At 43.4% G+C, this 14,924-nt stretch overlaps 1 protein-coding gene across 1 annotated transcript in view; it reads right to left on the bottom strand.

Annotated features, from left to right (window-relative positions):
• PDLIM1 (PDZ and LIM domain 1) overlaps positions 1 to 14,924 on the bottom strand; it is a 47,812-nt gene that overhangs the window by 30,967 nt on the left and 1,921 nt on the right. Inside the window, exon 2 of the mRNA XM_057530484.1 lies at positions 492 to 643. Within this exon, the coding sequence (XP_057386467.1) occupies positions 492 to 643 (152 nt within the window). The remainder of the gene's footprint in view (positions 1 to 491; positions 644 to 14,924) is intronic.

Here is a 14,924-nt window from a genome sequence, read left to right as displayed (position 1 = left end):
CAGATATATACAAGATGGAGCTATTCAATGTGTTGGTAAATGGATCAAAAAAATCAATTAATCTGTAATGAATGAATGTCTTGAAGGAGAAGATGTGGACTGAGATAGAAATGGAGACAAGAATGAGGGATAAATGTGCTTTTGAGGGGATAGTAATAAAATGGTGCACCTCCCATGGGGGTAGGGCTCTGAAGTGTACAAGACGGTTTTCATTTCATTATACCGATTTCACTACCTCAAAGTTTTGGTTAGTTGTGTTAGGTCAAATGAAAATGCAAATATCTTAGAGAAAGATGCCCACACTATGAGGAGCACTGTGAAAATTAGAAAGTGAGCAACCTGAAATTTCAATTCCACAGACCTTCTGCCTGCCTACACCGTACAAGGCACTGAGCTGGGTGGGTAGGGGATCCTGAAATAGGTGAGGTAGACCCTGCCCACAAGCAGCTTCCAGTCGACCAGAAATGAGCGAGTGTTTCCACGGGCCTCACCTGGTTACTGTGAGAGTCATGTTGTCTGTGCAGCCCTTGATTTTGTTCTGAGCTTCCAAGTGCGTCATATTGCTGGTATTTTCCCCATCGATGGCTGTGATTACATCTCCAACACATAAATTAGCTGTAGCAGCCTTGCTTCCGGGAGTGACCTGGAAAAAAGGAGAGAGCTGGCTTAGTTACCATCTGTCTCCAAGGAAACCACTGGGTAAGTTACCACTGGATTAAGTATTCACTAATGTGGATCAAAGCATTTAAAAAAAGGAAAGAAGCCTAAAATCATAAGTTTCAATAATAATGATCCTTTATGGTTATGTAATACATTATGGTTTACAATGAGTTCTTTTCTATATACCATCTCATTGGATCCTTACAATAACCTTGTGAAAAAGGAAGGCTAGTATCAGTCGCCATATTGGTCCCCATTTTAGAGACCAAGAAACTGAGGTTTAGAAAGATCTGTGACTTACCTGGGATCACCCAACTGATATATTACTGTATTACTAGTCATCCAACTATCAATAGTATAATACAGAGCCAGGACTCAAACCCTAAAGCAGACCCAATGTTCTTCCCACTGTCTCTTGCTGCTTTCCTAAAATAAGTCACCAATTTAAAAAAACACACACTTAGAGAACATTATGTACAGAAACATCCTATTTCTATAAAAATCTTAACAATTAATATGCTATTTACACACAGAAAAAAATTGAGACACTGCATACCAAACTGTTCACAGTATTACATTTCTGTAATGTTTTTGGTTTATACAATGAGCTTGAATTACTTTTGTAATTGAAAAAAGCAACAAGGAATATTTTAAAATACAACAGCATAGGTTTATACTGGTTCATTTCCTCCCAGCCAGGAAACTGACTATTAGGGTTAGCCCCTTTGGGTGGCTGATTTTCTACAGGCCAATGCTTCTAAAACCAGTGGTTCCAAATTTATGGGCAACAAATGCTTGGGGGAAGCCAGCCAATGACTGCAGTGGGTCATCAAATTCATCTGCCTACTGAGCATTACATGTGACCTGAATAAATATCAAGCTTCACGTGGAGAGGTACAACTATCTTTCAAGTGAATACAGATACTATTGTGATGAACAAAGTATGAACTCATTTTGAAGTAGTACTAACCTCAGAGATGTTTTTTACTATTAGGTATTTTCTAAACCAAGGTATACTAAAAATAGGACCATCATCCCAAGGTCAGTCCATGACTTTGACATTAGAAGACCTTCCTTGATGAGAAGTCCAAGCCCTCCAGGAGCAGAGTACGCCCAGACTCCCAGCACCCACAGGGTTCTGGCCTCACCTTGGAGAAGGCCCTTGACCCCTGGGAGCCCAGTGAAGAAGATCTTACGAACATTTGAGGGTCTCCGTAAGGCTGAACCACAGGTAAGAGGCCTTTCAAGACATCAAATCAGGACACAAGGCTTATGTGCTGAGCCTCCGTATCTGATGCAGTTTTCAGCAGCCAGTTTCCAATCAGCCGTCGCCAAACGGAAAACACTGACCCTTCTGAGGTGGGCTAGTGTGATGGCTGCTGTCATGACCATCCCCCCCCATCAGTGCGCTACCCCCACAAAATAAGGGGTGGATGACTTGATCCTTGAGGTTCCTTCCGGTTCAGACATGCTATGACTCTATCAGGCAAAACTCTCCTGGAATGTAGCAGGATGTGGAAACCAGTGCAGAGATCCTGACCTCCTAACCTTCCTTTCTGGCTTTCCCATCATCTGTTTACCAGAGATCTGGCCTTTAGAAAACAAAAGCCCCCAATCCAAGGTCCGGATCTTCTTCTAATGCAGCCACTGGGAAAAGATATTTTATACAGGCGAGCGTAGGCCGCACTCCTTTCAGTTGACTTCGGGGAGTTAGTTCTGAGTCACCCGGTATGTGCCATGAAGACAAATCCCTCTCACTTTCTGCCCGTCTTCCCGAGAAGACTGACCTGGTGTGACTTCATGTATATTTCGCTTTTTCTAAAGAACAACACAGACCCCTTGTTTTACAAATGGCCCTAAGCATCACTTTATTTGGGATGAGCCATGGTTCTGGGTTGGCAAACTCCGTCTCCAGGGAGAACAGCCTGATTGAACTCATTTATCATGACCAACTCTCATGGTCTTAAAGAGAAGTCCCCTTGGATAAAATCCAGAATCACTAATGAAGTTCCTCAGGACTGTGTCATTCCCCTACTAAGCTCTAGCTGCAGGGGCCTTCCTTACTTCTTTCCCGCCTCAGGGCCTTAGCACCTGCTGTAGCCACTACCTGATTAACTTCTTGGCTTAAATGACCCTTCTCACAGAAGACTTTCCTGAACCCTCCAATCTAAGTTAGATCCCTTGTCAACCTTCCCCCTGCACCACCCCCCACCCTGTCAACATTTTCATACACTCTCTTCTTCACGGCACTTGTCAATTAGGTTTGTAAATCGATTCTGTGGGTTTGTTTACATAATGCTTGAGAGCCTACTAAACAGTAAGGTGTGTGAGAGCAGGATTTGTCTGCCTTTTGCACTGTGGTATCCCCAGTGCCTAGCAGTGACTGGCACATAGTAGGTGCTCAATAAATATTTGTCCGATGAGTGACTGAATCCAAAATATCTAGCGGTTGTTAAATATGTAATCATGCTGCTTCATTCCATCCTTTAAAAAAATGACTATATCAAAAGGAATCAAATAATCACTTTCCCCAGCATTGCTATCCTGGACTGTCAACACTCACAAAACTAAAATGAGGAGATGGGGGCGGTGGAGTGCAGAAAGCTTGAGAAAATGAAAAGAGAAATTCCCTTTTACTTTCATATGCTCAGCTGCTAAGAACGCTGGAATTTCCAGCATTTGGTTCAAACTATCTTGGAGGTGAGGCATTTCTGCTAAGTACATCCCGACAGATCCTGGACAAGTTAGAACCAGTCTTAAGAGCCCTGAGTCTGAGTAATCAAGGCCTGGCCATCCTATCTTTTGGTCTGATTCTTTTTTTTAAGCCAAATTAATGGGGAGCCAAAGGAAATCTCAGAAAGTTATAAGACAACATCATCAGGTGGGACTCAGATGGAATCACACATAAATAAAGTCCACATTCTTTTATGAGCTGTCTATTTCTGGGGGGAAAATGGATTTAAACAAATTATGGGATTTGCCTTTTACAAAGCTCTTTCACGTACATTCTTCTAGTTGAGATAATAACGATGATGACCTCACCACCAACATGTAAGATAATTTTACAGATGAGGAAATTGAAACTCGGAAAAGCTGTGACTGACTCAAGTTCACACAGCTAAAGGTTGGAGCCTGAACTTGAAACCAGATCCCCTCATTCCAAATTCCATTCCCCTTCTGCTTTACCACAATGCCACAAGCAGAGGCTCCAAACCCAACTGTCAGAGCCAAAGAGAAGTCCAGAATTAAGCAGACTCATCTGTTGTGGCCTTCAACACAGGGAACTGGAGTGTCGCAAACTCCTGCCAAGGCCTGGGTGCCACTCGCCATCCGTCAGACAACCATCTCCATTGGTCTGTGCTGAGCTGGGGCCCAGTAACACCTCCCCTTATAAAATACTCAAGTCAGAACTGAAAAGCCCTCAGGATGGAAGGCCTGTGTCTCCAACTCTGGTTAGTTCCCATCATGAATGGAGGACTCCAATCCTTACTGCACACTAACTATTCATCACAATCATAGCAGTATTTATCAGTTAATGAGTGCTAATTATGGTCAAACACAGTTTGTTTGGCAAGGGTTAATTTCCCAGTCCTCCTGAGATACTATCAGGTAGCCAACATTATTTGCATCATCATGGAGAAGGAAGTGGAGGAACAGGGGTTGACAGCTGGTGAGTGGCGGGCTGTGGGGCTCAGAGGTCCGTCCACCTAACCCAGTATGCCCCGCTGTCTGTTCTGATTTCCTCCTGACTGTCAAATTCCATCAGAACCGGCTCAGAATGGAGTCAGCTTCAGTTTCTAAAACAAGTCCTATACTCTCCTCCAAAGAGACAGGCCCATTAATTAGTTCAATGGACATTCTCAAAAACCCTCTTCCAGCTTTCTTCCCCAGAGACCATACAACTTGATCACACCACTCTCGATGCCTGAGAATAAATGGGGTTAGGCACAATGTCCGCTAATGAACAATCTGCCATCTTCTGCAGAATTCACTCATGTCTCTCTCACCCTTTGCCCCCGCAGGCAGACACTTTGCTCAGAGGCCAATCTGTACATCCACCCTATACTGCATCATTAAAGCCTGTGCACTGCCGTCAGACTTCTAAACACAAAAGAAGGTTCATAGAATTTCACTTCTAAGTGGCGCAGAATAGGACTATGACGTGGCTCTCCCACTTTCTTCGATTTACATCTAAATAACTAAATATTTCTTTTATACAAAACTGGATGCATACCCACTGGCCACAGCAAATGAAAAGATGACTTTCTCCCTCTGTATTATGGCATATACCTATTTTATCCCTCCTCTGTTACCTCTGTCTTTCATTCATTCACTCATCAGATAGACATTCCTTAAGTCCGTTCTCAAAGACAGTGTAGCTTATTAAGATGTGGCTACTGAAGTTAGATGACCAGGGTTCAAGTCCCGTCTCTGGTGCTTGTGAGCTAAGTACCCTTGGGGGGGGATGTTTCACCTCTGTGTGCCTCACTCTTCTCACCTATGAAACAGGGGTGATAAACAAACAGTCCAGGCATCGAAAGGCTGTTGTGAAGATTACATGAAATGATTCAGGCAGAGCACACTGTCAAGTTCACAGTCTCCTGGGGCAGACAGGTATGTACACCAGCTGATGCTAGAAACAAGTAAAGAGGCAATGGGAGCCTAAAGGTGGAATCAGGGAAGGCTCCCTGGAGGAGGCATTGCTTAAAACTGTGCAAAGGCACCACAGGAGGCAGAAAAGAGCATGCCAACTTACAGGAATAGCACGTGGACTGGCATAGATAAAACATAGGAAGTGAAGGGAGAGGAAGGGGAGGAGTCTGGAGATGTAAAAATAGGCCAGGCTGTAAGAGTTCTGTCATTTTCTTTTTAACAAGACTGTACTTTATCTGGAAAACAATGGGGAACAACAAAGGAATTTAAACATAGCCTCTGACTCAACTGCCCAGTTACTGCCAAGAAACAACCACTGAGCCCTAGCTCTGTTGAGATTAAGGTGACTGCATTTGTCAGATATTCCCTAACGGCAGCTGAGAGAAGCAGACCCATTCGAGGGGTCGACAATTCAGCCTCTACGACAGCCATTCTGAGGCTGGCTTCCCCTAGAGGACTTGTCCAAAGGCACTTCCACTTAAAATTACGTGTTTGATTGACAGCCAGATTGGGTTCCTCCCTAAGCTCAAGATTGAAAGCTGGTGGAGGCCCATGAAATGAATCCAGTCTACAATCTTGGCTTTTCAAAATTTAAATTACTCTGCCCCCTTTAGCTGAGGCAGACACTCTCCATTTTGTTAGTTCTCACCATGCTCTACTGCCCCCAACACAGAAACCTGGGACCAGCTGCCATTTAGCATCTTTCTTGCAGCTGTTAATTTTTCCACTACCTCACCCTCGAGTCAAAACTCTTTTATGTTGTCTCCGAACCCCTTCATGCAAATGTGCTTGTGACCACTGGCTTAGTTAAAAAATTATATGCAGAAATGTTTTATGAGTAGGACTACAAGACACCCTGGTTTGCCCAGGACGGCAACAGATTTTCCCAGCTTAATTATCAAAAGCACCCCATTTCATTTTCAACAGTGTTCCAGTCTGGATGATAAATTGTATTGCCACTCTTTTGACAGAGATGGGGGTTTTAACCAAATACTTGTCAAACAGTTTAAACAGTTCTGAAGCAGCCTCACCCCACCCCAAGGGAAAAACCGTCCCTGTTCAAAGGTTCTCTGACTTTAATCTGCAGACAGGAATACAGGTCAATTTCCTGAACGTTCACAGAACATTGTTAACCTTGACCCTTGGAATTGGCATCTAAACTTCAGACCAGAAATTGACCCAGCTAACCAATAACTCAGGGGGAAACTGACATTGGCAAGGATGAGGCAATGGTTCCCAAACAAGTTGGTCGTCAGGTCCCCTCAGGTTTTAAAAATATAAATAGATCTCTACATCCCACTTCACATCTACTGAGGGGAGTCTACACCATCGGTCCCCAACCTTTTTGGCACCAGGGACCGGTTTTGTGGAAGACAATTTTTCCACGGACGGGGTGGGCGGGGTTGGTTCAGGCAGTAATGCGAGCGATGGGGAGCGATGGGGAGCGGCAGATGAAGCTTCACTTGTTCGCCCGAGGCTCACATCCTGCTGTGCGGCCCGGTTCCTAACAGACTGCAGACAGATACTGGTCCGAGGACCGGGGGTTGGGGACCCCTGGTCTACACAGTGGGACCCAGGAATCTTTATTTTTTAAAGCTTCCCAGAAAATTCTGACGCTCACTAGGTTTGGGAACATCAAGGGAGATGTTGACCAGCCTTTCCCCCAAAGTTCTCCCTGAATGAAGTTAACCAGGTAAACAAAAAATAATTAGAATCTAAGATCTCAGCGCCTCCAGAGACAACTTCAAGGCTTACATTCTATTAAAATACATAGAAGGCCCTTAAAAGAAACATCCAGGGACTTCCCTGAAGGTCCAGTGGTTAAGACTCTGCGCTTCCACTGCAGGGGGTATGGGTTCCATCCCCGGTAGGAACTAAGATCCCACATGCCATCCATGGGGCGAGGCCAAAAACAAAAAAGAAACATCCATTAGAATAGTATTTTCCTATCTCTTACCAAAACAAAGAAAGAAAAATCCCCTACACCACTGGTCAACGTCCTTGAATGCAAATGGAGTATTGCAGAAGTTATTTCATTCCAGATGCCTAAATAACTTAACGTGGTTCCTATTTTGCCTCCGCCAGAAAACTCACAGCTAAATGTAGTATGCAATTACAGAAACCACCTGATTGAAAGGTCCTGGCACATCTCCTTCTTCTTCTATGTTCCAAATTTTTAACTTATTGATTGATTGATTGGCTGCGTTGGGTCTTCCATGGCTCTGCGCGGGCTTTCTCTAGTTGCTGAGGGCTTCTAATTGTGGTGGCTTCTCCCGTTGCGGAGCACAGGCTCCAGGCGTGCAGGCTTCAGCAGTTGTGGCACACGGGCTCAGTAGCTGTGGCTCACGGGCTCTAGAGCGCAGGCTCAGTAGTTGTGGCGCACGGGCTTAGTTGCTCCGCGGCATGTGGGATCCTCCCGGACCAGGGCTCGAACCCGTGTCCCCTGCATTGGCAGGCGGATTCTGAACCACTGCGCCACCAGGGAAGCCCCCAATTTTTTGTTACATCTTATGGTGTGTGTTGTTTGAAATTTTGTAGCCATGTATTTTGGTGCTATAAATCACCTTACAAGTTGGGTGTATTAATATTAAATAATGATAACTTAGTAATTTTTAACATTATACAAACAAGATTGGAATAAAGAAATTTGGAATTCAAGTTCAATCTCAGTGCCATGTACCTTTAGGGACAACCTCCTTTGAACTAATGGCTGTGTCCAAGTATTTAGGTATAAAATTTTTTTTTAAATAAATAAATTTATTTATTTATTTAATTTTTGGCTGTCTTGGGTCTTCGTTTCTGTGTGAGGGCTTTCTACAGTTGCGGCAAGTGGGGGCCACTCTTCATCGTGGTGCGCGAGCCTCTCACTGTCGCGGCCTCTCCTGTTGCGGAGCACAGGCTCCAGACGCGCAGGCTCAGTAGTTGTGGCTCACGGGCTTAGTTGCTCCGCGGCATGTGGGATCTTCCCAGACCAGGGCTCGAACCCGTGTCCCCTGCATTGGCAGGCTGATTCTTAACCACTGCGCCACCAGGGAAGCCCAATTTTTTTTTTTTTAAATCAATAAATTTATTTATTTATTTATGGCTGCATTGGGTCTTCGTTGCTGCGCGCGGGCTTTCTCTAGTCGCGGTGGGCGGGGCCTACTCTTCATTGTGGTGCGCAGGCTTCTCATTGCGGTGGCTTCTCTTGTTGCAGAGCACAGGATCTAGGTGCATGGGCTTCAGTAGTTGTGGCACGTGGGCTCAGTAGTTGTGGCTTAGTGGGCTCTAGAGCGCAGGCTCAGTAGTTGTGGTGCACCAGCTTCCTTGTTCCGCAGCACGTTGGATCTTCCTAGACCAGGGCTTGAACCCACGTCCCCTGCATTGGCAGGCGGGTTCTTAACCACTGCGCCACCAGGGAAGTCCCTATTTAGGTATAAATTTAAACGACTCTGTGCTGGATGACAAAGCAGAGCCCCGCCCTGCAGTATGCCATTTAGATGTGGAATTTGAACTCTCCTTAGTCAGACTTCTGACTCAGTTTGTTTGTGGGCCCAGGCTATGGCACAGACTTTGAAGCCACATTATAGACACAGAAGCTGTATGAGCTTATGCAGTTGGCTTGAAAACCCCAAGAATGTTTCAAAATGTTCTTGGTTACTCTATAACCGTTTTCTTAAGATAATGAGGCAATAAAGTAGTTCAGGTCCAAGTAGCTGAGCTGTGCAGTAATCCAGCTTCACTTCGCACTCGGTGCAAAAGGAAGCTATTAACGCTAAGGGATGGCTGATCAAAGAGACTTATTGCTCTCTTAGTCTGAAAGACCAACCATCATTTCTTAGGTAGGAATATAATTAAAAAGCAGATAGCAAAGTAGAATACCCTGACTAATTGATCAAGAAGTCATCAGTCTCTCAAAAGTCCCTATACAAGTCCCAGTGAATCCCGTGTGCTTTTAAACAGCCCCAATAACAGCCACCCATAACCCAAATCCTAACCATTCACTAAACACATAACCTTGGGCAGTTACACTCTCCATTGCTTCAGTTTCTTCATTTATCAAATAAAATTTATAATAGGGTCAACTTCATTTGTTGTTGGATTAAATGAGATTTCATTTGTAGAGTTTAGAACAATGTCTGGCCCATAATAAGCACTCAATACACAGTAGCTACCATTAATATATTTTTTTAATAGTACCACTGTATCCCGACACCTTCTATGTGTTAGCCATAGTGCTAAGCTCTCTCTAGACATCATCTTACTCCTCACTACAACCTTTGAAGACAAGGACTATTATTCCCGCTTTACAAATGAGAGCACTGAAGTTTCAGAGGCTAACCCTGCCTGAGGACATACAGCTAATACAGGGACAAGACAAGGTTTGAACCTAGATCAGGCTGATACCGAGACTTCATTTTCCCATGACATCAAGATAGCTTTAATTCTTGATTTGCTGCATTAAAAATAAGGCAGAAAGTACAAAGCAGTGACATCCAAATAGTTCACCATGACATGGTAATTTGATTTTTAAAAATGCTACGTGAATGGAAAAAAGTCTGAAAAGTTTTGCAGCAAACCGTTAAACAGTGTTTATCTCTGAGAAGTAAGATTGGGGAAAGGTGTTGGAAGGCTTTTACCTTGGGCTGTCCACATTTTTATATTATTTGATCTTTTATAATAAGCACAAGGGTTGTTAATGTAAGCTTTTTATTGAGGCATAACACTCATACAGAAAGGACACGAATTGTAAATAAACAGCTGGATGGATTCTCACAAAGAAAGCACACCCATGGAATCAGCACCAAATAAAGAAACAGAACATTAGCTGAACTTCCAAAGGCCCCTCGTGCCTCCTTCCCATCACTAACCTCCTGGCAAAGGTTACTGTGATCCCACCTTTTAACACTATAGATTAATTTTGCCTGATTAATCATATATAACTGCAATGATGTGGTATTTATGCTTTATGTCTGGCTTCTTTCTCTCAACATCATATGTCTGCCTGTCTGATCCATGCATTGTGCATGGTTGTAATTCCTTCATTCTCACGGCTGCAGTGTTTCATATCATTATTTATATGTTTATAAATACATTTATATATACCACCATTTATTTCTCCATTCCACTGTTGTTAGACACTTGAATTGTTCCGAGTTTGGGGCTATCGTGAATAGTGCTGCTTTGAAGATTCTTGACATGTCTTTTGGTGCCACGCGGACACATTTCTATTGAGCAGTTAACTAGGAGAATTGTTGGGTCATAGGGTCTGATCACGTACAGCTGTGGAAGTGTAAGTATTTTTATTTTTATATAATTTTTTTTTAAGAAATGGATGTAAATCATTGCTGCATCACCTGAATTTATCTGTATGCATTTGACAACTTTATCCTATATAGGTCATACCTATGTCCTTATCTTCTTATCTGGTATGACATGAGTAGTCATACCTATTAAAATTAGGCCGAGTCCTTGGTCAAGAACCTGGCCTCCTACAAGACCAGAGTGTTCTTCAGAAAGGTGTTTTTCATGTTTATGGCATTTACTGAGAAGGCAGTGTACTACACATATGAAAATACACCACGGACCTCAGTTACAGATGAGCTTTCCACTTCACCCACGCTGGTGCTAATAACAGTATCAACAATCACACAGGGTGCTAAGTGCCATACAGAAATTACCTTTCTCGTCTTAGGTTTTCATGGGTACATTTTGTTCTGGACTTGGCTTGGCCGCCACTTCGCAGGCCCATCCTTGGCTGGGCAAGGTGGATCTGTCCACTCCCTGGTCATCTTCATTTGCCATAAAAACTGCCCCCAAATCCCCTCCTGGCCACCTACAGAGGCTTTTCTCTGGCAAATCATCCAATTCCTCTGCTCTTCTGTTCTTCCCTGCCCACACGGCCATGGAATCCTATGGCTGGTCTGTCAGTTCTCCCAGGTGGGGCCATGGCTTCTAGCTTTTCAGGAGAAACAGGAAGGGGAGGTGCTGCTCTCTAGGATGCACTCAGGCTGAGGCCACCCCAGCCAACCCCCATGGGCATGAGGGGCTCTGGGGTGAGGAGCCCAGGAGAGTCCTACCCCTCATGTTGATGACTGCCCCGCCATTAGCACTTCTCAGACCTGGGTGCTGGGTAATATTATCATCAATGAAATATTGACAGTTACGGCTTATCAGGGGGCAGAATACTGTGGTTAAAGCTGGCCTGGGAGTCAATCTGTCTGACTTCAAATCCCAGCTCTTCAATTTACTGTATGTATTGTGTGTCCTGTGTCCCTGTGTCGTGGGTTGTGGGGAGTACAGAAAAAGATAATGCAAGTGCACACCTAGCACAGAGTAGCCATTCAAAATATATTAGCTACTGTTAAAACATTATTATGACATAGAGGTTAAGGCCATGGGCTTTGAAGCCAGACTGCTCAGCCGAATTCCAGCTCTATCCACTCACTACTGTATGACAAGGGCAAAGTACCTAATGTTTCCATGGCTCAGTTTTTTCATCTATAAAATGGGTATCTTAATTGTATCTACCTCACAAGATACGTGTGAGGATTACTGAAAGACTATGTTAAGCTTAGAACACTGCCTGGCATATAAAAAGTCTTATATACAGTTTAACTATGGTCATTGCTGCAAGCCAATCAAATAAATACGCTCACACAAATCTTCCAAGTGTAAATGGAGGCTCTTGTGATTAACATAAGAGTCATTTGGGCATAGATATTCACAGATGAATAACACAACCCAAATTCATCTGAAAACATTTCTGAATTCATATTATGTTTTCTCATCAACTGGTGGTTGAAGGTACAATTAATGTCATATGAGAGGTTGGGACACTTTTTAACAATAAAAGAAAGGGGGCCCTCATATTCAAAGGGTACAAAACCATTGGTTTGCTTATTTATTATTTTATTTTATCTTTACAGAGAATTGAGCCCCAGAGAAGGCATGTGACATACCTGGGGTCACCCAGTGTGGTGTTCAGGACTGGAGTTCTGCCTGAGTTCCTGCCCTGGACACTCTACCAGGCACCATACAGAAGTTCTGGCAGCTTCTCCAGGCTCTCCTCTGAGACATACTGGAAGTCAAATCATCCTTTAAAAATTAATTTTCTGACATAGGCTTTTGCTCATTTTTAATGAGCCTTTACCTTTTCCTTTACAAAGAAGTTAAGAAGTAGTTCATTCATTGAAAAAATTTGTAAATTCAAATTACCTAACCTATGGGCACTGAGCTTCTCCCCTGAAAAAGGCAAAGAATACTCATTTTCCTCTCCTCCAGGGAGCAATGGCAAGGTACGGCCTAGGGAATGAGCACAGGTTGAGAGCCACTCCTAACTAGTCCCAGCACAAGAGCAATTCTGGTGCTTTTCCCAGTCCTGATCAGAGTAGGAGAGTGATCTCAGTGGTTAAATGATAACCTCCTCTCAATTATCTGCCCCGTTGCAATACCTTAACACCATTCTCCGCTCTCTCCTCCTCAAAGACAAACCAGCAAGGTTGGCATCCAGGATTTTGGGTAAGGGGCAGGGTCTCTGGTCAAGGGGACATAACGTGGCTTGGTGAATTTCATGCCAGTAGGCTCAAGCATTCACTTCCAAGCCATTCCCTGTAATTCATCCTCTTCCTCCTCTCCTTAGATCAGCTGGAGCAGCTAATATTTCCCAGGTGATCAATTTCACAGAATGAGGGAGTACCCAGCAAGGGCCATTAATGCATAATGAGCCTTTATGGACAATTCTCACTTTTCACAATCTGACAGATAAGCCCTGCTCTTTCGACCTTAAGGCCATGATGTAAGCCTACTTGAGTCTGGAAATAACACTCTTTAAAGTCAGAAAAGACCCTCTGACTACAGAGTATCCATTATTAAACACTCCTTAGGATACTTGAGTGAAAACCAGAGGCTCTTAGCAAAGACTTCCCCAGGACTCGAGAGGCAAATGAGCAACTCCTCCCACCGAGAGCATCTCCTTATCTCTGGCCCCGCCCCTTCCTGCCTTTTGTCAGTTGCTGGGAGAGGAAAAACAGTCAACATAAACTCAGCAGCAATTTTGGCCTGGGTGTGGATTCTCTGAAGACTTCCATGGGAAGCAACTAGAGGAAATAAGAAATTGATGAGGGAAAAAAAAAAAAAACCCAACTCAAGGAGATAGACAACTGTAGACCTGGAGCAGGAACTGACAGAGAAAAAAAAATCTCAGAGGACAATTGCAAATATGTGTCTGGATCGTCAGGGAGTCCAAGGTAGAGGCTTAAATGAGAAACTGGTAAAAGGAAGAAAGATAGTTTATGTCCATTCAAAGTTAGAGAGCTGGATTGAAATTTTAAGTGTATCACAATAACAAAGATGAAAATATTGAGGAACAAAAGCAGCTATTCACACACACACAAATGTGTTCTGTTTGTTTCTGTTCAGAAACTGGCTAAAAACAAGGAGGTAGGTTAGTGAGCTGCTGAGGTCCTGGCAATGTTCTATTTCTTGACCTGGGTGGTAACTTTACAGGTATGTACTTTATAACCATTTGCTGTGCATTTTTAGTTTATGACTTTTTAATTTCACAATAAAAAAGTTAAAAAAGAAAAAAATAATTTCAAGATTACAGAGTTATATTCAGGAGCATTAGTAGTTTGACAAAAGAATGAAGCCAATACCAGAATAATTCATGCAAGAGAAAGCAAACATAGCTATTTAAATAAAAGGCACTCCTTTCCCAGCCTAATTTTATGGTTTGCTTTGGTGTGGAGACTCAAAGTCTGCATATAGAAAACCATAGCAAACTGTATCTGCCCCGAATGATGAATCTAGCACACCTACCAACCAGAACGTGTGTATAACTTCGTGGATGCTCACACCTCCTCACTACTGTTCACTGTTTACAGAGCAATCTCACATACCTTAACTCACAGCCAATAGCTGGAGTTATCCCCATTGCAGAGAGAAAAAAGGCAGCCACAGACAGTAGAAGACTCACCCCAGGTACAGCTCAAGTAAGAAGCAAAAATCAGACCTATACCAGATCTCAGACAGCTACCTCAGGGACCCTTTATGACAATGACTTTCCCAGTCCCAGGAAGTTAGGAGGCCCACATTTTTTCCATGTGGGAATAATGAGATGAATAAACAGGTAAATTACTGTCAGCAAGAGAATGTCACCTCCTCTGAGTCACTTTCACTTTTCAATGAAAGCACAACCCAGGGCGTTATAAAGATTAGCTTCCCTCACTGAACCATGAACACCTTGAGAGTGGAGCCGTGTCTTCTCATTTCTGGGACTCCAGGGCTTTGCTCTGTAGTTTCTAGAATATGCTATATGCTCATGAGACATGTGCTAATAAAAAAAATAAACAGATGAGGGTACAAACTAAAGAATTCACAGTATTGTGTTTTCAACCCCATACCATCATTCCTGCACAGGGCCACTTGCATTAAGTCTTTTAAAAACAGGCAGTAATTGCCTTTTTAACAGATGGCCAATATATTCTCAATTTTTTTTTTTTTTTTTTTTTAATCACCCCCAATCTGTCCCTCCAGCTCCAGCTCCGGCTCCTTGGAGGAAGCCGTATTCTCCAGTTCTTAAGAAAAGGTTTCATGTCATACATAAATTCAGAAGCTGAGCCGGCTGACAG

Source organism: Balaenoptera acutorostrata, chromosome 16 (genome assembly GCF_949987535.1).
Source record: "Balaenoptera acutorostrata chromosome 16, mBalAcu1.1, whole genome shotgun sequence".
NCBI lineage: Eukaryota > Metazoa > Chordata > Mammalia > Artiodactyla > Balaenopteridae > Balaenoptera > Balaenoptera acutorostrata.
Note: the sequence above shows the minus strand (reverse complement) of the source record. Positions and strands in the feature narration are given on the sequence as shown.